This window comes from Balaenoptera physalus (assembly GCF_965194825.1).
Source record: "Balaenoptera physalus genome assembly, chromosome: 15".
Classification (NCBI taxonomy): domain Eukaryota; kingdom Metazoa; phylum Chordata; class Mammalia; order Artiodactyla; family Balaenopteridae; genus Balaenoptera; species Balaenoptera physalus.
In genome coordinates, this window is record NC_138894.1 from 91,104,422 (window position 1) to 91,131,423 (window position 27,002).

Sequence of the window (27,002 nt, forward strand, 5' to 3'; positions counted from 1 at the left end):
TCCCCGCCCCCAATCGCGTCCCAGACCCGGGGTCTCCCCCTCCCCCCGCTCACGCCCGGCCCGGGTCCGCGCCCCCTCCCGCGTCCCCGCCCCCGGGCCGCGTTCCGGCGGCGCCACAGGCCTGCCTGGCTGGCGCGCCATGGGAAGCGGCAGCAGCCGGAGCGGCCGCGCCCTGAGGCGGCTGCGCAGCCCCGACAGCCGGCCGGCGGGGCCCGGCGGGGCAGCCCCGGAGGGCGGGACGGGGCTGCCAGTCTCGGCGACGGCGGCGGCGGCCCGGGAGGAGGCCCGGGAGGTGGCGGCGGAGGGGGCGGACGGACCCGGACCCGGACCCGGACCCGCGGCGCCCCCCGACGGCGGGGACGAGACGCTGCGCCTGCTGGACCAGCTGCTGGCCGAGTCGGCGGCCTGGGGCCCCGGGGAGCTGGCCCCGCGGGGCCCGGCGCGGCCCCGACCCGCAGCCGGCGCCGGGAGCCCGGTGAGTGTCGGAGCCCGCGGAGCCGGTGGGGCAGCTGCGCCGGTTCCTGCCCCGGAGCCCCCTCCCCGCCGGCCCGCACCCCGCGCCCTGTCCCTCCGGGGCCGCCGCCCTGTTGCCCTGTCCCCCAGCCCCCGCGGCCGTCCCGCCGCGCTCTCCCTGCTCGCCCCCTTCCCCTCTCTGCCTCCTCCGGGTGCTGGTCTCACTGCCTCCAATTTGGGGGTGACAGTGCTGGCAGCAGCCTTAAAAGGCAGGGAGACAGACATACCTTAGCAGAAATGCATCTCCCAGGCTTGCTTCTGGCCAGAGCTTGCCTTTTTTTCCTTTTGGAACTGTGGCTCCTTCCAGCCTAGGTAGGGGCTGGCCAGCGGGGCTGCTTTCTTCTCAGGTACCTCCCCCTTGGCCATTCCCCGGGCACGGTCGGAGGAGGATGCTAGGAGGTGGGACCGGTAGCCAAACAGTGTTTATTTACGAAGGCCCCTCGCGTCAGACACAACAGGATCTTTGCCTTGTGGTCAAGCAATTTGCATACTACTGGCTATTTTTAAGATGCTGTGCAATTTCTTTTTGGCTTCCCTCTTCTCTCTTCCAGAACACTTGTAATAACATCCCCGCTGTTCTAGAAAAACAATAAAAGTGAGCACTCTCGTATGGCAACAGCCTTCACTCCAGCAGAGCTGAATGAACAAGATCTGTGATATCAGCTCCTGGGCTTGAGGAGGATGTCCAAGGCAGTTCCCCCCTTCCCCGGAGTCCTGCAGGCTTTGCTTAACAACTGCTGGGACCAGAGGGAGGTGTCTTCCGGGGCAGCCACCAAGCAGTGGAATCCTGGAAGCTCCTCAGTGAGGTGGGGAGGGGTGGGTGGAAAGGACTGGGCCAGCCCGGACACTGCAGGGCCTTCCTCGCCTGTCCTCCTGCCCATCCCCTGCTACCCTCCCAAAGTGAGCTGCAGCAAGTGAGACCCAATTATATAACAAGATTCCTTTAAGATTACATCAGAGTTCCATTATATAACCCTCAAAATGGATAAACAGTTGAGAAATTTTGGGGGAAATTCTGAGACGGCATGGAAGCAATCTTTTAGGGATCAGTTGTCAAGTGCTTTGGAAACGTCAGAAGCGAAGATGAAAAGAAAACAGAAGGAATGGATTTCCCTCCCCCGTCCCCACCCCCATTCGCTGAGTATCACAGCAACTCCTAGGGTGCATGGGCTGCCTTACTCATTCTTTCAGTCATTTCTCAGGTATTGCTTGAGCACCTACTGTGTGCCGGGCATCACTCTGGGTCCTAGAGATGAACACTGCTGGCACGCAGTCCTTGCCCTCAAGAAGTTGACAGTGTAATGGGGGAGAGAGATCTGCAAACAAAAAGTAGAATACCTGTGGGCAGTCTGTAGAGAGAGTCCACAGGAGGAGCAACTGGTCCTCTGGAGAAGTCAGGTCGGCATCCCAGCAGGACAGCAATTGACCTGGATCTGGAAGGGTCTATGGCACTAGCCAGGCAAACAAGCAGCAAAGAGCATTTGGGCAGAGAGAAGCCTGAATGCAAAGGCAATGGCGGCCGGGGCATACGGTACCCAGGGTGTGGGTGGGAGCACTGGAGTTGAAGAGGTTGGGAAGGGTGAATGTCAGGCTAGGAGTATTCCCTGCTGAGGAGTTTGGACTTTACCATAAAAGCCGTGGGTGTCTTTGAAGGACTAAGGGGAGTGACATTTTGTGTCTTAGGAAGGTTGGACCAACAGCCATGGGGAGGATGAACTGGGCAGAGTAAGGACTAGGAGCGAGATGTCCAACTGGGGCTGCTTCAGTGGTCCAGACGCGCAGGTCCTGAGGGGAGCAGGGCAACGAGAGGGCTGAAGCGGAGATGGAGTCGAGAGAGGTTAGGAGGTGAAGTCAGCCAGCTGTGGTTGCTCTTTTGGATGTGGAGTGTATGTATCTTCTGTACCATAGATGCTTCTTGAATGAATCCTAGAATCCTAGACTATTAGAGCTGCAAGGAGGCTCCTGAGTCCAGTTCATTCTTTTCAGGTCTGGGGAGATGAAGGAAAAAGGTTGAAGCCTCTTAATTTCCTGGCTCTAGAGGTCACAGGTAGAAGGCTAACTGCCTGTATGGGCAAGTGTGGAGTCTGTGCCTTTTTGCTTTACAGTTTACACCCTTCAGCTGAGTCTCTGGCAGCTGTACATTTTACAAGACTCTGTGTTAACAAGACACCATTAACCTAGGAAAAAAATGGGGATTTTGATGAGTTGGTGTTGAAACCTATATGTAGAAGTTGGCCCTTCTTCAAAATGTTAGAAATGATGTTCCCATGGACAGAGAAAAAGCCTGATTGAGCATGTAAATAAACACTATTTTAAATTTCTTTGGAAGGAAGGAAGAAAAGCCTTCTTAGGTTCATAACTATCTAGCATTTTGGAGGAGAGAGGTATACTTCATAAGAGAATGTCAAACTCAAGTGAAATTATCCCTTTAAGCACCCACATTTAAAATTCTGACCACTGTTGGTTAGAATTTCTTAGAGACGAATTCTGTATATCTCTGAACCCTCCTTCTGAATCTTGTGTGTTATTCTTGTCTACGTCCAAGAATAATTGTAGCTAATATTTCAGTGAGCACTTGGGTCTCAGACATGTATTAACTCATTTCATTTTTACCGTTATTATTATCGTCCATTTTTACAGATGGGCAAGAGGAAGCAGGCACAGATGAAAGTTAAGTGACTAAAGCCACAAGGTTATGGCAGAGCAGAGATCAGACCCCCCCAACCTTGACAGTCAGACGCCTGCACCCTTCGTACCAGAATGGCCCCGGCAGCTGTGAGACTTGCTTGTTACTGCCTTTCTGTCCTTGGTCCAGCCTCAGTCTGACAACTGTCACTGTTTACCATTGTCACAGTCTGTATGCAACCAGCCAAACTTCTCTGTATCCCTCGCCCAAATAGACACCTCTCTGAGCTGCCCCGGGTGGTAGAATCACGGAAGCATGCTCGCTGGCACAGAGCTTAAAGGAGGAGCAGACCCCCCCAGGGTCAGGCCTGGGAGAGGTTTCCTCCCCGGCCTGAGGGGCCATCTGTTCAGTGAATGAGCTTTGTGGCAATCATTTTAGTTGATCAAGTGTTCTTTTTTTGTCTTATTTCTTAATTCTTGGTTGTTTTCCTGATACAGTTTAGGTTGCTGGATAAGAATAAGGTATTGCTATATTCCATCTAAAACTTGAATTTTTAAAATTAATTTTAAAGAAGTATTTCAATCACCTATTTAAAAAAAACTCTCTAACCATGGAGTTTTTCAGCTCTTATTGTGTATATGTTCCAAATCAAGGTAAATTTTTCCCTTCCATTTTGGTAGAAGCAACTTTTCAGTTAAATATTTTTTTTTTTTGTCTGTGAACCGTAATACTTTGTAATGAAACACTAGGTAAGAGGATTTTCACTCTGGATTGTAAATTTAGGAAAAATTATGGGCAAATTTGAGGTAAGACACAAATGTGAAGGATACAGTAGTCTCTCTGCACTGGGGCTGTGTTACGAATCCCCATGTCCAAGAAACAGGGTGTCAGGGAGAAAATAGGATGAATGAGGCCAAGGCCACTGGGGAACCCGTGACAGTCTGTGTGTGTCTGTGTGTGGATTTACATTCACTGAAATATAACTATGGAGACACTTCCCCAAATAAAGAGCATTCCCATGACATTCCTAGTTTCCAGTCCAGTTCCATAAACTCTTGGTACCAATACAGGTCAGCTAGAAAGAAGTCGTTCCCTTCATGCAGTTTGAAGTTTGGGTGCGTGTTCACTGCAGAGATGCGCGTGAGAGTGAGATGTTTGGTTTCCCGTCAGATGACGTGCGCAGTAAAGGAGGGGAGGGAGGATTGCGTCCGTTGGGCACCTGTTCTGTGTTAAGGACTGAATTAGGTACTTCCTGGTCATTGCCCCACGTTCCCCTCTTCAAACAGCCTTTTAGATAAATAGTGCTTTCTATTTTACAAACAAGGCCATCTCAGTCCCAGGAAATTGATAACATACCCAAAGCCACACAGCCAGTAAGTGGGGGGAGCAGAGTTTGTAGCAGGCCTGCCGGGGTCCAGCCCCCTCCGTAGATAACCTGGAATGTTCCATGCCTTTTCCACTTTCCAGATGTCCAAGTCACAAGGTAGATCCAGCGCTTCCAGTGCTCTGCTCACAGTGGCACTAATGCCTGGCCCGTTTTTCTTTACGATTTTTTTTTAACATTCAATAATCCCTAGCATTCCCCAAGCAAACTCATCAAGAACCTGTATTTTGTCTGATAAAAGTACCACCCGTCTTGCCCTCATAATACCCCGTGCATGTTATTTTCGGCAGCCTTCTTATTCATTCAGATGTTTATGTGCTTAGGGGTCATACAGTTTTTACTAAAAGTTGTGAGACTCCCAATTATTCACTTACTACATCTGCCACCGCATCCTTTTACTTGAGCATTTTCATGAGCCCCTGCGTGTAAGCATGTTGCTGGTTGCACGGGGGCAGAAGCAGAAGAACAAAGAGGCAAAAGACTCAGAAAGAGTCCATTCCCCATCCTGTATCAGTTTTGATTCCTATGAAACAGAGGGCTTTGCAGTTCACTTACAATCACTCGGAAATTGTTCAGATGTTGTAATACAGCCGCTATTTATTCAGGCTATTCTAACAGCCGGCTCCTTACATCCATTGTTTTACTTAATCCTCATCAGAATAGGTACCTGCCAAATTAGTGTCGCCTCCCCCCAACTTCATGTCAGAGGGGAGGGTACAAGGCCCAGAGAGGTAGTTAACTTGGCCAGTATCGTGCAGTTTGAAAGAGCCAGTCGGAGTCTCTCTGACTATACCTCTGTAGAGCACTGTGTATACTAGAATTTTAACTGAGTGAATTTGCCATCAGGAGGGATTCTCACTTGTTCCCTGATTCCTCTGGTGCTCAGTTTTTCTCTGAGATAGGTCTCCATACCCTGGCTTCCGTGATTGTGTACAAGATGTGTTCCAGTCTCTAAAGATGTGTTCAGCCCAGAAAAGGTTATGCTTACTTTTAGGTGTTTGTTTTTGAAGTTAGAATAGGTAATATACATGCACATGAGAAAAAAATTGTTCTTGGTCGTTCTCTGCAATAAAAAACTTAAAATGATTTTACTCATGAGAGATGTGGGGTTTTCTAAAAAATATTTTATTCGGGCTTCCCTGGTGGCGCAGTGGTTGAGAATCTGCCTGCCAATGCAGGGGACACGGGTTCGAGCCCTGGTCTGGGAGGATCCCACATGCCGCGGAGCAACTGGGCCCGTGAGCCACAACTACTGAGCCTGCGCGTCTGGAGCCTGTGCTCCACAACAAGAGAGGCCGTGATAGTGAGAGGCCCGCGCACCGCAATGAAGAGTGGCCCCCGCTTGCCACAACTAGAGAAAGCCCTCGCACAGAAACGAAGACCCAACACAGCCATAAATAAATAAAAATAAATAAATTAAAAAAAAATATTTTATTCATTTACTTATTTAGGCTGCACCAGGTCTTAGTTGTGGCATGCGGGCTCATAGTTGTGGCACGCGGGCTTCTTAGTTGCGGCATGCATGCGGGATCTAGTTCCCTGACCAGGGATCGCACCCGGGCCCCCTGCATTGGGAGTGCAGAGTCTTACCTACTGGACCACCAGGGGAGTCCCACGTGACAGGTTTTAAATAAAAAGATAAGCCCTATATTAGCTTCACTCTACAATTGTAAAGGAATATATGCTCATTGCAGAAAAATAGGAAAACAGAAAAAATATATATTTAAAAAATATATAGAAAAGGAAATAAAGATTGCTCATAGGGCTTCCCTGGTGGTGCAGTGGTTAAGAATCCACCTGCCAACACAGGGGACACGGGTTTGATCCCTGGTCCGGGAAGATCCCACATGCCACGGAGCAGCTAAGCCCGTGCGCCACAACTACTGAGCCTGCTCGCTAGAGCCCACGAGCCACAACTACTGAGCCCGCGCACCTAGAGCCCGTGCTCCACAACAAGAGAAGCCACCGCAATGAGAAGCCTGCGCACCGCAATGAGAAGCCTGCACACTGCAACGAAGAATAGCCCCTGCTCGCCGCAACTAGAGAAAGCCTGTGCACAACAAGAAGACCCAACGCAGCCAAAAATAAATTAAAAAAAAAATAAAGTTCCCTTTAAAGAAAAAGAGCGTAGTGTAGATATACAATTTTATAGCATCCTTTTATTTAGCATTATAGTATAAGCATTTCTCTCATCATAATGTCTTCATAATTTGCCCACCATCCAGAGGTAGTGTTATTTAATTAATCTCTTATTGTGAGATATTCAGGCTGTTTCCAGGTAGGTTTTTTTGTTTGTTTATTTTTTGCCAATATTGAGAATCTTTTTTTTTTGGCCATGCCACGTCGTGGCTTGCGTGATCTTAGTTCCCCGATCAGGGATTGAACCATGCCCCCTGCAATGGGAGCGTGGAGTCCTAACCACTGGACCACCAGAGAATTCCCGTAATGTTGAGAATCTTAAGAAAATTGTATAGGCAAAGACCATATTGCATCATTAACAATTTAAAATGTTTCCCAATATACTCTTTAACTTATCAGCTGTCACCTGTTTTCATTTCTTTTGTTCTTTTAAAGATATATATCATTGAATTATAACAGTCTTAAAATTTTTTTACATAAACTATCTCATAAGCGGCTTTTCATGCTGTTGCATAATATTCTTCATTATTATTTTAATGAACGCAAAATATTTCATCAAGTTCACGTACTTTAATTCACTAAAGCATCTATTACTGTTCTGGACTAATTTTCAGCTTGTTCCTGGGCAGTCTTAGGTGCCCAAGGCAGAATTCCTTTCCAAAAGTCAGAAGAACTTTAAAATCAACAGTATTTTAGTGAGATACTGAAACTGAAAACTATTTAGGGTGGGAGGATTATGTGTGAAAATCTAAGGGTTTGGATTTGTCTTGTATTAAGTTATTTAATCAAATTGTGATTTAAAAAAAAATGCAGTAGCATCTCTCTCAATCAGTGGTCTGTTAATTAGAAAAATGTACCATCTAATATTGGTCTATCCATTCAACGTTTATCTTTTGAGTGCCTACGTGTGCCAGGTACTGTTCTAGGTGCTGGTTATACATAAGTGAACTAAACAGACAAAACCTTCACTAACCTTCGGTCATGGAAGTCCAACAGTGAACAAAATAAAGTATAAAGGACAAAAAAGCAGTAGGGGCTGGGGAGAGCAGCAGTGGACCCGCTCTCAGCAGGTCAGAGCTGGGGGAGACAGGGTGGTGGCCTGGTGCCCGGGCAGAGAACGGTGAGCCTTGTGGCCACCGGAAGGCCTTGGCTTTTTGTGGGGGGGGTAGGGGGTGGGATCGTACCGGTGCCGCCTGCATTGGGAGCACAGAATCTTAACCACTGGACCACCAGGGAAGTCCAAGGCCTTGGCTTTTACTTTGAATGAGGTAGAGAAGGCTGGAGGAATTCTGAACAGCGGATGACATGATCTGGTTTGCTTTAAGGCTCACCCTGGCTGCCCTGTTGAAGACAGCCTGGCATGGGATGGCGGGGCCAAAGCTGGGAGCAGAGCTGGGAAGCTTTTGCAGGAATCCAAGTGAGAAGAGAGATTGGTTTGGACCAAAGTGGTAGTGAGCGAGCTGGGGAGGACTGGTTGGCATATGGACCTAGATTAGAAATAGAGACCGCCAGTTTCCTAATGGATTGGCTGTGGGTTGTGTGAGAAAGGAGTCAGAGGACCCCAAAGTTTTCGGCTTGAGCAGCTAGAAGGACGTAGTTGCCATTAAGTGACATGGGAAATGTGGAAGGGGCAGGGTTTGAATGTTGTGAATCAGGAAGTTGTTTTAGAATATGTTAAATTTGAGATGCGTGCTAGACATCTACATAGAGATATCAATTGAAAAGATGTTTTTAAGAGTTTGGAATTCAGGGGAGAGGCTGGGTTTGGACTTACAAATTTGGCAGCCATTAAAACATAGAAGGTTTGAGATTAGATCGGACCACCAGTAATACTGAGGTCAGCTAACACCTGAGTGTGTGCCAGGCACTGCTCTGGGTGTTTATGTATGTGACCTGTGTTAGAGGTAGAGAAGATGAGGGGACATCCTAAAGGGAAGAAAACCAAGAGGATGCAGGTCTGGAAGCCAAGGGAGGAAAGTATGTCAAGGAGGAGGAAGTGGCCAGCTCTTGTAAATGCTGCTCGATGGGACAAGTGAGATGAAGTCTGAGAGCTGACCATTGAATCTGGCGGCTTGGAGGTCCCTGGTGCCCTTGGCCTGCACCGTTTCAGTGGAGCGGTGCGGGAAGCCTGATGGGCTGGACTTCATCGAGAATGAGAGGCAAGGAACTGGAGAGTAGCCAAGGCTTTCAGGAAGGTTCTTTTTACAGTGCAGTGCTGGTGGGTAGCCATAAAGATGACTCCATTAGGACACTGAATTAACCATAAAATCTCAGTCCCAGAATGGGCGAGATAAAAGAAGTTCGGGGGATTAAATGTGCTAGTGAAGTTCAAGGACACCCTTAAAGAGGATATTCTGATTCAGTCTAATAGATATAAATAAATTCAGTGTTTTTACTACCAGGTGATAATTCATACTCCCCCCCCTCCACCCCCCGCCACCTAATAGATCTTAGTCACTCAAGATCTAGGGAAGATCATTATCTGTCTTCTAGGCTGAATGAATCCACTGTCCACCATTTTTGCAAAGGTTCCATTTTGCTCTAGCAAAGGGGGACCAGGGCAACTCTTTCTTGTCGTTTACCATCAGCCAGGGCTTCGCAGTAATCCTGGGCCACAGCTGCTGTGGGATGTGAAGGTGAAATCAGGCATGAAAATGATTACGTGGCCGGAAAGCAGAGCCACCAGAGGGATTTGAAAGTGATGGCTACTGTAATGGGCTTTTGGCAAAAAGCCGCTATTTTGAAGACAGTTACCATCTCTCTGCTTTCAGATCTCTAGCAAAGAACACAAATTTAAGTGGCAGTAAGTGGTATTTGATCAACCTAGGAGTCATAGAAGAGTAAAGCATAGTGCTTTACCCCCAAGGCTCATACTGTGTTGGGGGAGGGTTGTGAAGTGAGCGTTCATCATGGAAGCCCTGGAGTGGAGGTAAGTAGGAATTATTACATACAAGGAGTTGAATAATCCCATCCAAGGCAGAAGTCTTCCCATCCAAGAAGACCTGACATCTGAGTTGGTTGTGAAGGATCGGTAGAGTTTTCCAGCAGTCAGTAAAGGAGGGGGCATTCCATAAAGAGCGAGCAGCATGTAGAAAAACCAGAGGGACCAAGTGCTTTAGGAGAACAGCATGTTGTCCATAATGGCCGGGCAGCAAGTTGATGATGGCCGGACAGAGCGCAAAAGACAACGAGATCGGTTTGGGTCATGGTTTCACAACCTTCTAGGCTAAAGGGTTGAACTTTATCCTGTAGGCAACAGGGAGCTAGTGGAAATTTTGTGTTTTTTATTTTTAAATGATTATTTAAAAAATCAGAATAGGTAATATACATGCACATGAGAGAAAATGTAACAGGTACACTGAAAGGAAAGTTTCCCCTCCTCCCTGTCTCCCACTTTCTCCAGTTCCCTTCTCCAGAGACGCCCACCTTACAGAGTCCTTGTGTCTCCTCCCCAGCCTGTGTTTAGAAAGACAAGGGGTGGCAGGAGGGTGGAGGAGGAGAGGAGATGGCGCGGGAAGCAGGGTGCCCAGGTGGGAGATTCTGCAGAAATCCAGGTAAGAGGCGATGCGAGAAAGCGAGGTGCACACTGGGTGTGAGAGCAAGGGAAGGAGGGCTGCCGCAGAGGCACCCGGGTTTCCTGCTGGTGTCGTAGAGTCGACAGTGACGCTCAGTGTTGTGCAAGTTGGCTTTGGGGTGTGAGGCAGACAAATTCGTGGGCCGTCAGAAGCTCAGGTCCACTGTGCAAGGTGGTTGGAGCTGGCATGTAACTCTGTGAACCTCAGCATCTAGATGGGGCGACGAGGGAGAGCATGTGGGTGGGAGGAGAAGAGTCCTGAGCTGGAGCCCTGGAGAACTCCAGGAACCGGAGGAAGACGCTTCCTCTCAGGAGATGTACGAAGACAGCCAGATGTAAAAGTGTTCAGAAGCACTTGCCTGGAGATGGGGTCAGAGGTGTGACCCCAGAGGGCTCCCTCCCTCCGTGGTTCCGGGATGTGGGCTTTGTCCATGGTCGGAAGCCTGACCGTAGTGAAGGTTGGCAGCAGGTCTCCCAGCGTCTTGCCTGAGGCCAGGCCCCAGCGACTGTTGCTGAGTGCTGGTGCGGGGAGGTGGGGGAATGAGGTGGATGGGCCGTCACTGCAGCGTCTCAGCGAGATGCTGAGGAAGCCTTCCTTGCACAGGAGCTTCGGGCCCCCCCAGCGCCTGGGACGAGCCCCAGCTGGACTCCGGTGAGGAGGGTCAGCAGTGGTTTGTGCAGACGGAGATTCTTAGCACCCGAGTGCTGGAAGCTGTCACCAGCACAGAAGGCAGCCTCCAGCCCAAGGCTACCCATTCAGATTCCCAGCAGACTCGGCCGCTTTGGTGCCTTCACAGCTTGAGAATCACAGATTGCTGGAGCTGAAGGGACCTTAGGGACCACCCAGGCTACCTTCTCATTTACATCCCAGGCTTCGGGTCCCAGCAGGGTGGTTGCCCGAATCCCCAGCAGGACCCGGACCCATGCCAGGTCATCTGCCTCCGGGCGTGAGGATCTGGCTGCCCGTGTGAAAATGCGTTTGCAGGTGCTTCATAAGCTGTTACGACGCCGTAGATATGTAAGTTATTGTTATTTTCCTTCAGTCCCACCCTTCACCTTCTCCAGGTCTCCCTGGCCTTCTGTCTCTGGAAACACTTTCCTGAAGCAAGGCCTGGTGAGGGCAGGTGGGCGCCCTAGGACTGGTGGCTTCAGAGTCAGAGCCTCCTTTTGCAAAAGTCCTTTGTCACGTTAGGAACGCAAAGCAGCCCTCACAACAGCGTCCACTGGGCCTGCAGCGTGTGCTGCCTGGGAAGCCATGAAGTGGAGCCGTGTGGGGACAGTAGCGCCCCCGGTGGTGAGAGGACTGAACCTGACTGGCAGGGTGCTGAAACCTGCCGAGGCCCGGAGATTCGGTACCCGGAGGCCAAGTTCACTCTTCTCCCCACTGCATGTGTTAACGTTTCCATAATGAAACATAAGCAAACCTGGGCTTCAAAGAAGGACAATTCTTAGAGAGGAAGGGGGAAGTCTACTGATAAAACACAACAGGGTGGATGGATCTCAGGCTCGTCGTGCGGCGTGAAAGAAGCCAGGCAACAAAGGGTGCATGCTGTCTGACCCCACGTCTTTAGGCTTCTTGAGAGGGCACACGGGTGTGCGGTGACAGGGGCCGACTAGTGGCCGCCTGGAGATGGGCAGGCGGAGGAGGGGAGGAGGGAGCATCACGCGGGGGTGATGGACGTGGTTTAACAGTGGATGCACGTGTCGAAACCTGTCAGATCGCATTCTTCAGACATCTGCAGCTGGTTCCATGTCAATTATAGATATTATTGATACGGGTACATATATACTTATAAAGCTGTTAACATTTAAGAGTTAAGGGGAGAACTCTTTAAACAGAAGAAGCAGGATATACATATTGTTAAATAAAATATTCAGTGGGTTTTCTAAAGATTAACCACTGATACTTCACTTTTTTTCAAAAAACCCTAGTTGTAAGAGTCAGAGGAGACTTTTTTTTTAAAATTAATTAATTAATTAATTTTTGTCTGCGTTGGTCCTCATTGCTGCACGCAGACTTTCTCTAGTTGCGGTGTGCGGGCTTTGTTGCGGAGCACGGGCTCTAGGTGCGCAGGCTTCAGTAGTTGTGGCTCGCGGGCTCTAGAGCGCAGGCTCAGTGGTTGTGGCGCACGGGCTTAGTTGCTCTGTGGCATGTGGGATCCTCCTGGACCAGGGCTCGAACCTGTGTCCCCTGCATTGGCAGGCAGATTCTTAACCACTGTGCCACCAGGGAAGTCCCAGGGAAGACCTTAAGAAGTCATCTTATTCAGTTCTTCCTCGGATGTTTTCTGCTGCTTGTTCAGCTGTGGTGTGGGCTTTTCAAAGCCTCCCTACGACCTCCAGTGAAGACACATCACACGCTCATCCTGAGCTCAGCCGGGTTCCCACGGCCCCAGCCCAGGCGCCACGGCCTCCCCGGGGTCCAGATGTGTCCTACCGACCGGGAGTGGCAGGCCTCCTGCTGGCTGGGAGCTTGTGTCTGCACTAGGCCTGGAGCAGCCACCAGGGGCTGCTGTGTCTTTGCTTTTCACAAGCTCCTGAGCCGCTTCAGCAAGCTGGATCTTCTGGGAGGCCTGTCTAACACATTTTGCATCTGAGAAAGTCAAGTTAAAGACTTAAATTGACGAGAGGAAGAACCACGCATTCAAACCACAGAAAGAAACACAGGCAAAGAAATGAAAGATATAACAAAGCTGAGCTGTCAGGGAAGTTATGAAAGAAAGAGTATGGCCTTCTGCGTGAGTGCAGCTTCGGGGCGTCCAGTGCACACACTTGATGGAGCACATCATCGCTGCCCTACAGCTGGCAGTGTGTGCCCGTTAGTAGTGAGTAGAGCAGCGCAGAGAAGTGGAAACCGGCTGACTATGCAAATGTTTGATTCCGATTTCTTGCTCTTTCACTCAGTTGCCCTCCCGATGGGAGAAAGCATATCTGTAACAACTCTTACAAAACCTGGTGATGAGAGGAAAAGCGCCAGCAGGTGATGGCAAAAGCTGGTTCCAGCAGAAATGGACAAGAGGGAACTAGGGTCCCTATTGGATGACTTCATAAAAAATAGCTGAAGGGTAGTTGAGTAAAAGTATTACTTTACTTCTCTGTTGTCCCTGAGAAAATAACCAGCCTCAGTGACTGAAAACTGCAGGGAGGAAGATTGGTGTCAATATTATACGAGAGAACTTTCTCATATGCCCAAGAGAATTGAAAGGAGGGTCTCAAAGAGATACCTGTGCACCCGCGTTCATAGGAGCATTGTTCACAATAGCCAAAAAGTGGAAGCCACCCAAGTGTCCCTTGATGGATGAATGGATAAACACAACGTGGTATACATGTACAGTGGAATATTATTCAGCCTTAAAAAGGAATGAAGTTCTGGCACATGCTACAACATGGATGAACCTCGAGGACATTATGCTGAGTGAAATAAGCCAGGCACAAGAGGGCAAATACTGTATGATTCCACTCAGGTGAGGTGCTAAAGGACTCAGATCTATCGGACAGAAAGTACAATGGTGGTTTCTGGGGTTTGGGGGATGAGAGTTGTTTAATGGGGACAGGGGTTCAGTTCTGCAAGATGAAGTTTGTGAGATTGGTTAATGTACTCCACTCTACTGAACTGTACGCTTAAAAATGGTTAAGATGGTAAATTTTAGGTTAAGATGGTTTAAGATGTGTGTATTTTACCACAATTAATTTTTTTTTAAATAAAAAACAATTAAAAAGAGTTTTCAGCTAATCTGAGGTGCCCGAGCAGGAATGGGCTGCTTCAGGAGGTGGTGGAGGTGAGCGCGTGTGTGTACATGTGCGTGCACACGTGTGCGTGCCCGTGTGACTTCCCCTCCTCTCTCTCATCTTCATCGCCCCTCCCCACCCTCTGTCCCTCTTCCCACTGTGAATTCCTTGCTGACTTGGGAGTCATCTCCTCTTCATCTTTACACTCCCCAAAGGCACGAATATTCAAAGGAATATGCAGGGAATACTGAATCCCTGCGGCAAGATCACCAGCCACTAGCAGATGCTAGCCGGCCCCTCAGGTACCCCTGGAAGGAAGTTGTGCACCTTTGCTGTGCAGCCCACCTCCACGTGGACAGAGCGCCAGGCGGGCAGGACAGGCTCTTCTGGCCAATGCATGGGAGTGCCTGTAGTGGCAGGCGGCTGCCACGGCCCATGCCACAGGGCCTGTGTGGCAGGACACACCCAGGGTCAGCTTGCTTCTGTTTACCACCACTAACTAACATTTCCCAAGAAACACATCAGAACTAGTTTCTCAGGGAAGCATGTGCTGTCCTGGAACCTCTCAGGCCTTGAGCACCAAGATCTTCCCTGTGCTCTCCTCCTCCTGACGCCTTCAGGTTCTCTTCTAGCAGGGCTGTGTCAGAGGCTACTCTGGGCTGGACGTTGGGTCAGATGTTCGTAATGGTGTTTACTGGTCACTTACAGGATAGGCATTATACTAAGGATGAGACAGAAGAGAGAGAGACAGATAATCTTTCATATCTCTGCAGCCCTGAAGGCTAAGTACCTATTACACAAATGAGTAAACTGAGGGTTAAACTGATTGCACAGAGGTTTATAGCCCCCAGTCTGTGCTCTTATCATTTTGCTCATTGTTAACATGTCTAAGACTTACTTCTCTGGTGACATTGCACCTCAAAAGTATAGGGTGTGGGTCTCCACAGCAGCTGACAAAGCACTGGGCACACCGGGGTACTGATGATTGATTAATACCTGGGATTAAGCCTCAGAATAGGAGGATGGAGGGGGACTTTAAAAAAGAATTTGGAGAGAATGTAAGCAGCTTCCTGTGGGGGCAAAAGCCCAGTTCTGCCTATTGGCGGTGTAGGATTGTGTGCACAGGGAGCGCAGTGGAAAGCTCGTCCTGCTCTGCTATTAAAAGGAAAAAACAAAACCTTTACAACTCCCCAATGTCTGCAGAATACGTGAGGGTAAGACTATTGATTAATAATTTATTTAGGATCAGTATCTCTCTCCCATTTGTTTGTCTTTTTGTGTTGCTTCCAGAGAGAATCTCTCAGTTTGATCTTCCAGGTAATTGATTTTCTCTTCAGCTGTGTCTAATTTACTCTTCAGACCACCTACTGAGATTTTACTTTCTTCCATCATAGATGGCATTTCCAAAATCTCTAGCTGGTTATCTTGCACAACAGCTTATTCTTGTTTGGCTGAGACTGTGAATCATTCTCCTTTTAAAGTCACTTTCAGTCTGCTCTAATAACTCTTTCCTCAGGTTTAATTCTTTGAACTGATGAGTTTGGTTCCTGCCTCCATGTATCACAGAGCAGGGTCAGGATGTGCTCCTGGTGAGTGTGGCCATTGTTAGTGGTCTGGCAACAGTTTCCCATGCTTCCTGGTGTCAGCGGCTGCCCATGCTACACCCCCTTCTCCTGCCCCAGCCTGGGGGATGCACCTCTGTGCCCTGTCATTTGCACAAGCAGGCCGCTCCTCTCTGACCCTTGCCCCAAGGCCCTCTCCTGCTCTGGTGTCTGTCACCTCTGAACTTGGAGCCCCAAAGCTGCTGCTTTGTCCAGCAGTCCCCTCCTGTGTGTGCTGGGGGCTGTGGTTTCCTCCATCGATCTAACCCAGTCTGTCTTCCAACAACCCCTACTACTGGGCTTCCCTGGTGGCACAGTGGTTAAGAATCTGCCTGCCAATGCAGGGGATACGGGTTCAAGCCCTTGTCCGGGAAGATCCCACATGCCACGGAGCAACTAAGCCTGTGTGCCACAACTACTGAGCCTGTGCTCTAGAGCCTGCGAGCCACAACTACCGAGCCCACTCGCCTAGCGCCCTTGCTCTGCAACAAGAGAAGCCACTGCAATGAGAAGCTCGTGCACCACAATGAAGAGTAGCCCCCGCTCGCCGCAACTGGAGAAAGCCCGCATGCAGCAACAAAGACCCAACACAGCCAAAAAATAAATAAAAATTAAAATTAAAAAATTTATTAAAAAAACCCCTACTACTTTCTAGTCTTGCAGTACTGTTAGAGATTTGTGAGTTTTGTTTGTTTTGTTTTGTTTTGTTTTTTGTTTTTGTTTTTTGCTTATGGTGTCTTCTGTCATTTCTAAGGATTTGGGATGGAAGCGGGAAGCAGGCCTGCATGTTTGGTTTACCATTGTAATCACGACTTCTGATGACCTGTGCACTTGTAGTCCACACCTCGGGGTCTGGCATTGGATTTTTCTCTAGTTGTGTCATCACGCTAGTTTTTTTCTGCCCAGCTGTGAGGTGCTCTGGGCAGGGACCATATCCTGTATGGGTGATAGAACATGGCGCACAACAGGGCACATGGACTTGATGAATGCTTATTCATGACCTCTGACGACTCCGTGTATTTGCATATGCTGTTCCTTATCTGAAGTGCCCTTCCCCTCTTTTCCACCTGGTAAACCCCTACTCTTTCAAAACTCCAGCTAAAATGTCACTCTTGCCACTCTTCTTGGAAACCTCCCATGGTGTTTTTCCAATTCAGAGTTGGTTTCCCCTCCTCTCCCAGCCCTTTATAACTTGGCTACAGAATTTATCATATAGCATCACATTGCATTTTTATGAGACTCTCCCCATGAAATGTGAGCTCCTTGAAGACTGGTTCTTGACAGTCATGGCCTGTCCTGGAGGGCACTGCTTGTGCCAGTGGGGGATCTCGTGCACAAAGCAGGCTGACATCTGGCTGGGCCATGGCTTTGCTCAGCTTCATGGGTCAAAGGCTGGTGTCCACAGTGCCCTCAAGTGCCTTATGCTGGGAACACAGTGTGGAAGGTTATTCAGACAGACCCCTCTGCTGCTGAAAACAACTTAATATACTGGATATAATTAATGTAGTAAGAGTGTCATTGAAGCATTAAGTGGCTGGTGAGATAGTGAGGAATTACCAGCCCAGATCTAAGAAAGGCAGAATCAGAGATGGAAATAGGACATTGGGCTGCATTTGCCTCAGGTGAACTTGAGCTTTGGGTCTGATGGTGTCCAGCAGTAAAGGGAACAGAATTTAGGGCCCAATGAAAGTAATAGTAGATCCTTCCCTCATAAATCCAGGACCTTCGGGGGACTGCAAGGAAAAGTGTCACAGCACAGAACAGTGCAGGAGGGTAGAAAAGGCACAGTCTAGCTGCCTCTTAAGGTTTGCAGCCCCAGTTCCCATCACCTAGGTGGTCCAATATACCTGAATGCATGGATTTAATTTCAAGTGGCCCCAGACCAGGAGTGCCCCCTGGTGCCTGGACAGAGCAAGCTCATGTCCTCTCTGGAGGAAGGCATGTTCCTCTCAGGACAGAGACCACCAACAAAGTGTTTTCAAGGATAATGAGCATCAAACAAGAAAAAATAACCAATCAGCCAGAGAACCAAGTGAACACTAGAAGAAATAAAGACAACAAAAATAGACCAATGAAGACTTCAGTTATTTATTTGGATTACCAGACACAGATTATAATCAACTATGTTTATTTTATCTTATTTAAGGGAAATACCTGTGAAGGACCAGGACCACTAGAAAGTGACCTAGCATATTTTAAAAAGAACCAGATAGAACTTGAAGAAATGAAAAATACAATAAACAAAATTAAAGATTCTGATGGTTTGGATTAACAGGAAATTAGACAGAGATGAAGAGAAGATCAGTGCCCTGGAGGACAGAGCTGAAGAAATGACCTACACAGGATCTGATAAAGGACAACTTGAGAAAAAGCCACAGCAAACCTAATATTACATTTGAAATAATGAAAACTTTCCCTTTCAATATAGGAACAAGACAGAGATGCCTGTTATCATTTCTTTTCAAGGTAGTACTGGAGGTCTTAGCCAGTGCAGAAGGGCTAGGTGAAAAGTGTGTAGGGACCAGAAGGGAAAAAATCAAATGGCCATTTTTCTCAGATAATGTGAACGGGAAGAAAGAAAGTCCAGAAGAGTCTACAAATAAGTTATTAGGACGAATAAGAGCGTTTAGTAAGACTGCTGAACATAAAATGCATATATTTCAATCATATATCTGCAGAAACAAACAGGAAGAAAATAAAATTTTATTTAAGAAAGGATAATATCAAGTATCTAGAAATTGGTCTAAAAAGAGATATCTATGACCTCTACAGGGAAAACGATAAGACTTCTTAAAAGACATTAAAGAAATCCTAAATGAATGGAGAGATGTTCCCTGTTTATAAACTGGAAGACTTGTTATTATAGATATCAAGTCTGCCTAAAATGATCTGTATATTAATTCAACCCCAACAAAATCCCCAAGGGGGACAAACTGACTGCAGTACACATATAAGGAGGTGCAAAGAACCGGGAAGAGTCCAGGCTTATTCTAAAGCTGTGGTAACTGAGACGGGGTGGTGCTGGCACAGGACAGGCATGGACCATTGGAAGAGTTTGCAGACAGACACGTGCGACATCTGTGCACCCTTGACTTAGAACAGAGAAGGCACAGCAGAGCTGCAGGGCAGGCTGCCAGGCAGTGCTTAGATGGAGGTCAGGACTTCGACTCCTGGAGTGAGAGATGGGGACATGCTGGCCGTTAGCTGCCGGGGAGGTGGGGAGTCTCTGGGTGCGAGCTGTGTAGGTCACTCCCCTCTCCCAGCCTCAGCTTCCCACACGCAGAATAGGCGGATGGGACTAGACGGCAGGGGAGCCTTTCCACTTTCCAGCTCTGGTTTATTCAGCCCTGGGCTGAATGTGGCGGCCGTCTGTCAGCACAAAGCCAGGGCAAAGGCAGGCTGCGCCACTGACGGCCTTCTGATGCCTCTTCCTTTTGTCCTTCTCAAGGTGTCCCCAAAACGGAGCACTGAAGACCACCCAGAGAGCAGCAGTGTGTCTGAGTAAGTACGGGGTGGGGGCCGGGGGGAAGCACATCTCTACCAGAGTCACAGCCACCCTACCCCCCGCCCTCCCCGCGCCTCCGCATGCCCCTTCTGGATGCTCCCCATCCCCGGCCCTGGCCCCACTCATTCACTCAGAAACTACCTGCAGTGGCTCATCTGTGAATGAGGCACAGTCCTTGGCCTTCAGGAGTTTGCAGCCTAGAAGGATGGCAGGTGGGTCCCCCGTAATCCCATTACAGTGTTAGCAGGAAAACACATTTAAAAGCCCCGGAAAGTGTCAGCCGAGGACGCCAGGCCCCGAGACCAGGCCTTCTCTGTCTGCACGGCCCGGGCTGTGTGAGGATTCCAGGGCCCCAGGAGCAGCCGGCACCAGGAAGCTGTGCTGGGGTGACCTTGGGCCTCTGGCTCATCCTGCCCTTGCTTCCTCATCTCTAATTGGGTCACTGATCGGCCCTGGGTCACAGGGAGGTAGGTGATTGTCGTGCTCAAGACCAGAGATGTGCAAATTCTGGCTCAACAGCTGTTTTTATTACCAATTCCAAACGGCTTCAGGGCCAGAACTTTGCCGGGTTTCCCTTATTTAACAAACATTTGAGGAGACCTTTTCCTGAAGATTGGGGTCTCTTCACATGGGCTCAAGGGAGGTCTGAAAGGGGACAGAACTGCCGAGGGCTCGTGGAGGAGCTGACATTTCAATGGCTTGCAGGACACGTATTCTCACCAAGGAGAGAGGAGGGCAGGTGCGTTCCAGGTGGTGGGATCCACAAGCAAGACACAGAGGTCTGAACAGGACACCACGCACAGGCTGGCGACATTTAGCACAGGGTCTGGGGGGAGAAGGAGGGCCTTGAAGGCCAAGCTGAAACCGTGGGCCACTGCCGTCCAGTCAGAGGACGCTGGGGTCAGCTCTGGGCGCCGGGACTCCACCGCGGCCGCGGAGGTGAAGCGGCGAGCACGTGCACGCGGGCTCCGCCCCTTGCCAAGGCCAGAGCCTTGCTCAGCAGAGCGCAGCGTCCCTCCCGGTCCTCCCTCACAGCCCCTGCTCTTCACTTGTTTTGCAAACCATCACAGGCTCCGCTTAGCACAGCTGCCTCTGGGTGGGCTCAGCGCCCCCGGGCACTCCCGTGCCGGACCGGGCGCTGTGTCTCGCTGCAGTGGCCAGGCGCCAGGGCCGGCTCTGCTCCACTGACCTGGACGCCCGAGCACGTGGCGCGGCTGAGGACCTGGGCCCGGCGCGGTGCCAGCAGAGCTCAGTCCCGCCTGCACATTTCTACCGCTTGTAAAGATAACTGGCAGTGACTTTCTTAAGTTTTCATCACCCCAGGGACTTTAGGAGGATTACATTCTGCCTCGAACAAATTAGCTGTTTCTTCTTATTTTTAAATGAATAGGTCCCTTCACTTCACATGCAAACTCCAGGACATCCCTCACCAGGAGTACTTCATTCATTCATTCATTCATTCACTCCCTCAATATACTTTAGTGGGAGCGTCCTGAGCACCACGCTAGGCCCTGGACTCCGGGCTGGGTGGGTCCCAGGCTGGTCCTGGCTCAGTGGCTGCAAAGGGGAGAGAGTCACGAAGGTAAGATCAGGGCTGTGCCTCACGAGAGCAGCCTCTGAAGCCATACCGGCCTCCCCCAGGGTCTGGGCTGGCAGCAGCCGCCCTCCTCTGTTCCCCAAACTCGGGCTCCCCTGCCTGTAGGGGAACCTCTCTGAGGCGGCAGCGGCGGGTGTCCTGCCGCCACGTCCACCGTGGTTTCTCACCGCCAGCGGCCAGCCCTGGGCTCCTGCACACACCCAGCGTGCGCCTCCATCCCCACCCGCCAGACCGAGTGCACGCAGAGCGCAGCCCCCAGCACCCTCCCCTTCTGGTTCCTGCAGCGCCCGTCCTTCCTGCCCCAGACAAGCCCACCGTCCCCTTCTCTGCCGCCAGAACCCCTCAAAGCAGCGCTTCAGGGAGAAGTGTCCTAATGCGTGCAGTTTACTTTGAAATGCATCCAGAAATCAGATAAAATAGTAGACATGTGATAAAGTAAACCCAGCAAAATGTAGCAGAAAAATATTTACTTAATTGTTGAATCCATGATTTCAACTTTTCGGTATGCTTGAAAGTCTTCGTAATAAAAGGTTGAAGAGGAAAATCCTCCCAAACTCAGTTCAGATATCTCCTGCTCAGAGACTCTCACCCTCCCCTCCCTCCCTGTCGACCTGGGGAGTCTCCCTCCTTCAGCGGTGCCGGCTCCAGTTTACACCACGCCTGTACCTGTAACGCCGCGGGTACCTGCGACAGCCTGTCTTACCTCTTCTCACTCTCAGCCACATCTCTGGGCCCTCACAGCACCAGGCACAGAGCAGGTGCTTCACAGATGCAGCTGAAGGGAACGTTCGGTGTGAACCTGGGCCTGTGGGCCTTGACCCCCGAGTCCTGACCATCCTCGATGTCGGCCACGCCCTTCCCCCCGGGTTGGGGTGTGGAAGCAACAGAGCTGAGCCAGCCGGGCTGGCTTTGAGGACAGGGCTGGGCTGGCCTGACCTGGCCTGACCCGAAGTCTGTGAGGATTGGGTAACAGAAGCCTAGGGCCTGTGGAGGGGAAACAGGGATTCAGGAGCCTTCTGTCTGCAGCTGCTTCTGAAATTTGCTCATTATTTGTTCTGTAAATGCTTGTGGGATACTACTATAAGCCAGGCCCTAGGCCAGGCACCCCATTTTCCTAATGAGTAAACAGATACAAGGTATGATTTGCCCATGGTCAAAGGGCCAGTAAATTCTAGACCCAACAGATAGTACAAACGACTCAGGCCTCATTTCGCATGTGACTCTGTAGCCCAATTATAATTGATTTGCTCTCTCTGGGGAAGAGTAATGGGTTTTTGTTTTGCATGACTTTAGGAATCTCTGACATAGTGAAGTATAATTTAAACAAACATTCAATTCTTTACTCCTCAGAACCTCTAGAAACCATCTCTCCGTTTTAATGTCGTGCTCCCCTCCCCCAAGTAGGAGGAGACCCCATCTCGGTCTTCAGGCTCCCAGGCCGGCAGCCCCACGGCCGCTGGTGGACAGTGTTGCCCGTCAGACAGGCAAGGGTGGCGTGAGGCCGAGTGGAGCCCCGGCTGCTAGGGCTGCAACACCTCCTGTTGGCCTCCCCTGCCGGCCTCCTCATCAGCCTCCCCTGCCGGCCTCTCCCGCCGGCCTCCCCATCAGCCTCCCCTGCCGGCCTCCCCGTCAGCCTCCCCGTCAGCCTCCCCTGCTGGCCCTGCCTCCTCACCGCCTTTCTCCCCCATGTCCCAACTGCAGGGAGCGTTGGGTGCCTAGAGAGAAAGGCCTTGCTGAGCTGTGGGACCAGGTGAGGACGGTCTGTAGCCAGGTCACCATGGGACTGTGGGCAAGGCATTTCTCCCCCATCCACAGAGAGGGGACTGGCCTGGTTGACCCCAGAGGGCTATGCGGGAGGCACGTGTCATCTCTGGGCTTGGGGAGGTGGAGTCCCGCCGTTAGACCCTCATCCTTGCTGTTCAGCGCTGGGGGGCCTGTTAGGCTGCACACACCCTGAGGTGACAGTCAGGTGGCCCAGAGCCCAGCTCCTGCCCTGCATTCCGGGGCAGCAGACAGGGCCCTGGAGGCTGCTGTGAACATCAGTCAGGAGCGCGACGGCAGTGATCAGGTGGGCCTTAGAGATCATCCAGCCCAGCCCCCCAGCTCACATGGCAGCACGTCTCCGGCTGGCAGGTGGGAGCTCACGGTCCTGTACCTGGCAGTGGGCAGCTCTGGCCTAACTCCTCCTTCAGAGGCAGCCCCTCAGGCTGGCAGCACCCAGTTCGGCCCAGGTTTCACACCCTCCCACCTGTCAAAGGTGCTGAAGGGGGCAAGGCCATGGCCAGGCACAGGTGGACACCGCCGTGGGACAGCCTGCAGGACAGGGAAGTCGGGGGCACAACAGAGTCCAGAAAGCCGGAGCGGGGGTGGGCAGCCGGGTCCAGGCTGGTGGGAACCACTTCCAGGAGCCCAGGCAGCGGGGTGAGGAGCCGGGATTTGGTCGCTTGACACACTGCCCAGCAGGTTGGGGGAGCGGCCAGGATCCTGACGGGCTCCTGACGCCCAATCCTGTCCCAGCGCGGCAGCTCCTGTGAGACACCCCCGCCCACCCAAGGGGCAGGCACAGGGAGTGAGTCAGGCCGATGGACAGTCGAGACAGAGCTCACCTTTGCTGAGGGCTGTGCAGGCTGCAAAATTCGGTGTCACACGCTGTCCACGCATTATCTCAGTTATGCCTCAGAATGAATTTAGGAATACAGCTCCATTTTAGAGAAAATTATCAGTGAGCTAGTAAGTGGCAGAGCTGGGATTCAAGCTGGGTCTTTCCACCCCCGGGCCCTCACCCTTAAGCATCACAGGCACTGGCTTCCTCACAGCGTAAGGTCTTGGGTAACGTCGGGGAGATGAAACCAGAGAATCAGGCAGGGGCCTGCTCATGGAAGAGGTTGAGGAGGTGTTCCCAGGGCAGAGGTTTTCAGTTCTGGTTTTAGGATGGATCAGAATTCCATACAGGGGCCACCGTGGTTGTCCAGTAGAGATGTGGAGTTTGAAGGTAACATCTTGTTTCCCATGTCCATGTTTCTCACCCACAGAGCCCCAGGCAGCTGCCACAAGAGGCCTGAGAGGCAGTCAGCCATCACGTACGACTACTCCGAGGAGGAGCTGATGGCCAGCATCGAGCAGGAATACTGCTGCTAAGGCTGGTGCTGCAGCAGCCCCGTGGTCACCCAGCGGCCAATGCGCCATTCCTCCCAGCCCCAGCCCCAGCTGACTGGGTCTCTTAGGAACCTAGGCTGGGCGCACACATCCCCCTTCCCCGCCCAGGGCTCTAGCTGGAGCTTAGCCACCTCCAACATGCAGTTACTCCCAGATCTTTCACAACTGCCCTCTTCAAATCCATATTCACACAGTCCTGAACGTGGCCGGCTGCTGGCCATCATGCTTGCTGGCAAGAGGTGATCAGCTGTGCAGATCCAGGCCAGAAGGAAGGCACAGGTGCTGCCCTGCAGGTGCATGGGCAGATGACCTGCCAGATACCTGCCCCTCCTCTCAGTCTCTGGGGAGATCCGTCTACAAGGTTCTCCTGGATCTTGAAATGCTTCCCCTTTCTGAAGGCCCACTTGCCACCTGCTCCGAAGAAGCCTCTTTAGCTGAGTGTGGCTCAGACTGGACACTTTGGGAACTCTAACACACGTCCCAGAGGGCCCCAGGGAGGTTCCGCTCTGGAGGGCACACCCAGGAGGTATGCCTTACCGAGCTGGAGGGAGTCACCCTCTGTTCTGCAAATGAGTCGCCTGGAGATGTTATTGAAATGCAGATTCTGATTCTGTGGGTCTCCAGCAGGGCCTGAGAGTCTGCGTTTCTAACCAGTTCCCAGGTGATACCCAGGCTGCTGGATCCCGGCCATGCCTGGAGTAGCAGGGACAAGGTGTCTGAGCTTTAGGCCTGGCTGACTCTTCCTTCCCCAATGCTGGAGGCGGCCCAGAGCCACGACCCACCCGCCTCCCCAAAGAGAGGCCTGTGCCCCTGCAGTGGGTGTGGTGGGACAGGAGCCAGAGACCCCAGCTCTGATCCTCGCTCTTGCACTAACTTGCAGTCACGTCCCCCCTCTGGTCCTCAGCGTCCCTCTCTAGAAAGTGAGTCCTGGAAGCGCGCCCAATCCCCCAGCTCTGACCATCAGGGATCGCACAACCCCAGGCTTCCTTGGTCTCTCGTCCCCTGGGGGCACGGGACTGCCTTCCCCGCTGCGGGTGAGCACCGGCCACACCTGGAAAGGGTCTTCAGGGCCGCCGGCTCTTCCCACCTGGTAGAAGGTAGAAAATCACAGCAGTGAGGCCAGGAGAGCCTTAGAACATTCCCAGCTGACTGATGAGAAAGCTGACACCCTGAGAATCAGGCGGGGCCTGGAGGCGAGTGCTTCTTGCACTAGACGTGCACAGAGGGCCTACTGGGTGCCGAGCGCGGCTCCAGGCCTTCTCTTGGTCTCTGGGTGTTGCTTCTGAGCCCCAGCCTTCTGCTGTGGAGCTGAGTGTGGAACCTGCTCATGAAGGGGGGCGGGGGAGGGGGGGCGGGGAATGTGGCTGAAATAGAGGCAGGAAGAAAAACGTCTCCATGTCAAAGGTGACAAGGACACATCGATGTCTGGAAAAGTCTCAGTGCCACACACGTGTCTCCTGGCTTCTGTGGTGGCGAGTTCCTCTGAGATGCTACAAAGCCCAGGAATTTAGAAAACACGCTCCATTCCCAGCTCTGAGAAATGTTGTGTCCGTCCTCCTGGGGAAGAAGCCGGGCCACGGCCCTCCTTCTGCCCCTCGCACGAGTTCTCAAAGGGGTCCCGCCTGGCTCAGGCTCCCTCTCCTCACCTAAGGTGAGCTTTTCCAAGACACTCCCCTTTGATGTTCCAAAGTCTCAGAGCCACTTCTCACTGGGCTGCCATCCAGTGAGATAGCACCACTGGGTGGACGCCCCTGGGGAATTTCTGTTCAACCCCCCCCACTCGTTCTCACCTTCTGAGTCCCTGCTGCTGTGAGCCCGGCCCTCTGCTGGATGCCAGGGTTCGTGTAGCAAGATCTGGTCTCCACTAGCGAGGACATGCTGTTTCTAGTGGCGCACCTGTAAACATGGATTCACTCCAGAGAAGCTAAAGGCTGTCAAAGAACTGTAGCCAAAAGCCCTCTGAAGATCTAGCCTATGTGGAGTGGGGATGTGGTTCTTCTTCTGGGCTGGCGATAGTTAGGCAGGAGAAAAGCCTTCTTGGTTGCCTTTGAGAGGACAAATAACATTTGAGGCTCTGAAGTCCTGTGCTCTCCCTAGGAAGGAGACAATGTAAAACCAGACCTTTGGGGTGGTGACATCTGGACCCCCTGGGACCAAATCAGACCTTAACAGGTGGGCGGGGCTCAATTTTCTGGTGTGATGAAACCCCGTTGGAAACAAAAAGCTGCCTTTTCTGTGACGTGTGGACCCTGGGAAGGAGCGGTGACACATTTTAAGTCCTCAAGAGGTAGATGACATCCGATGGACACCCTGTGGAGCTGGAGCCCCGGGGTGTGCACGCGAGACTGAAGAAGCGTGTGGTTTCGTGTGGTACTGAGGGCACCCGGCTGCGCTTTCAAGGTCCAAACCTCCACCAAAATCAGGGGCCTGTGGTCGGCTGTCAACAGTGGCACCACGTGGCAGCAAGGCGTCCACACAGTAGGGTGTCCGCTTGGACTGGGTGTCTCTGCCCCTGGAAAGTGGTGGATACAAAGACCCCAGCCTGGGATAACTAAGCCCGAGAGGTTTAGGACTATTTGCAGGGAAGGGGAGAAACTGTAGAGGGAGGGGCTGACTTTTCTACTAATCTGGTGAGGAGAGGATTTGAGTGAAAAATAAAAATAATATGACCTTAGTAGCACAGGTTACAGACACGTTACTTTTTTTTTTTTTTTTTTAATTTAGCCAACATCTACTAGAAGAGGGCGGGCTCCAGGCCGGGCCCTGTGACAGGTGGGCCCTGGGGGATAAAATAAAGATGTGACGCGAGTGAGCAGAGTGAGGTGGGAAGAGCCGTAGCCGTCGGGGTCCAGCATCCTCGCTGCTCCCCGTCCTTGGGCAGCTTGGGTGGCGGGGACCGGGCTGCGTGGGGAGGCCCTGCAGCTTCTCCCTGCCCAAGGGCGCCTCTTCCTCTGCCCCGGTCGCTGGGAGCCTGAGGGACAAACGGCCGCCGGGCGCTGTGCCCCCGCAGGGCCACGTGGATGAGAGGGGGGCGGGTCGCGGGGGTGCAGAGCCCGCGCGCATCGCGCGGAGGGAGCTGGGGGCGGGGGGGCGGGGGGGCTCCCACCCAGGTCTGTAGACTCTCAAGGGGACCCTGGCTTCCAGCCCGGCCCCATGCCGGCAGGAATTTTCCCGGCAG

At 51.6% G+C, this 27,002-nt stretch overlaps 1 protein-coding gene and 1 long non-coding RNA gene across 2 annotated transcripts; both read left to right on the forward strand.

Annotated features, from left to right (window-relative positions):
* On the forward strand, positions 1-26,498 carry CYS1 (cystin 1). Its single transcript, XM_082425879.1, has 3 exons — positions 1-475; positions 19,015-19,067; positions 23,701-26,498. Exons 1-3 carry the CDS (start codon positions 140-142, stop codon positions 23,804-23,806), a joined length of 495 nt encoding a protein of 164 aa, XP_082282005.1. The 5' UTR covers positions 1-139; the 3' UTR covers positions 23,807-26,498.
* Positions 7,842-14,002, forward strand: LOC309643265. The gene is made up of 2 exons (XR_014253662.1): positions 7,842-12,903; positions 13,141-14,002. It is a non-coding gene; the product is annotated as an uncharacterized lncRNA (long non-coding RNA).
* Positions 26,499-27,002: the final 504 nt, after the last annotated feature.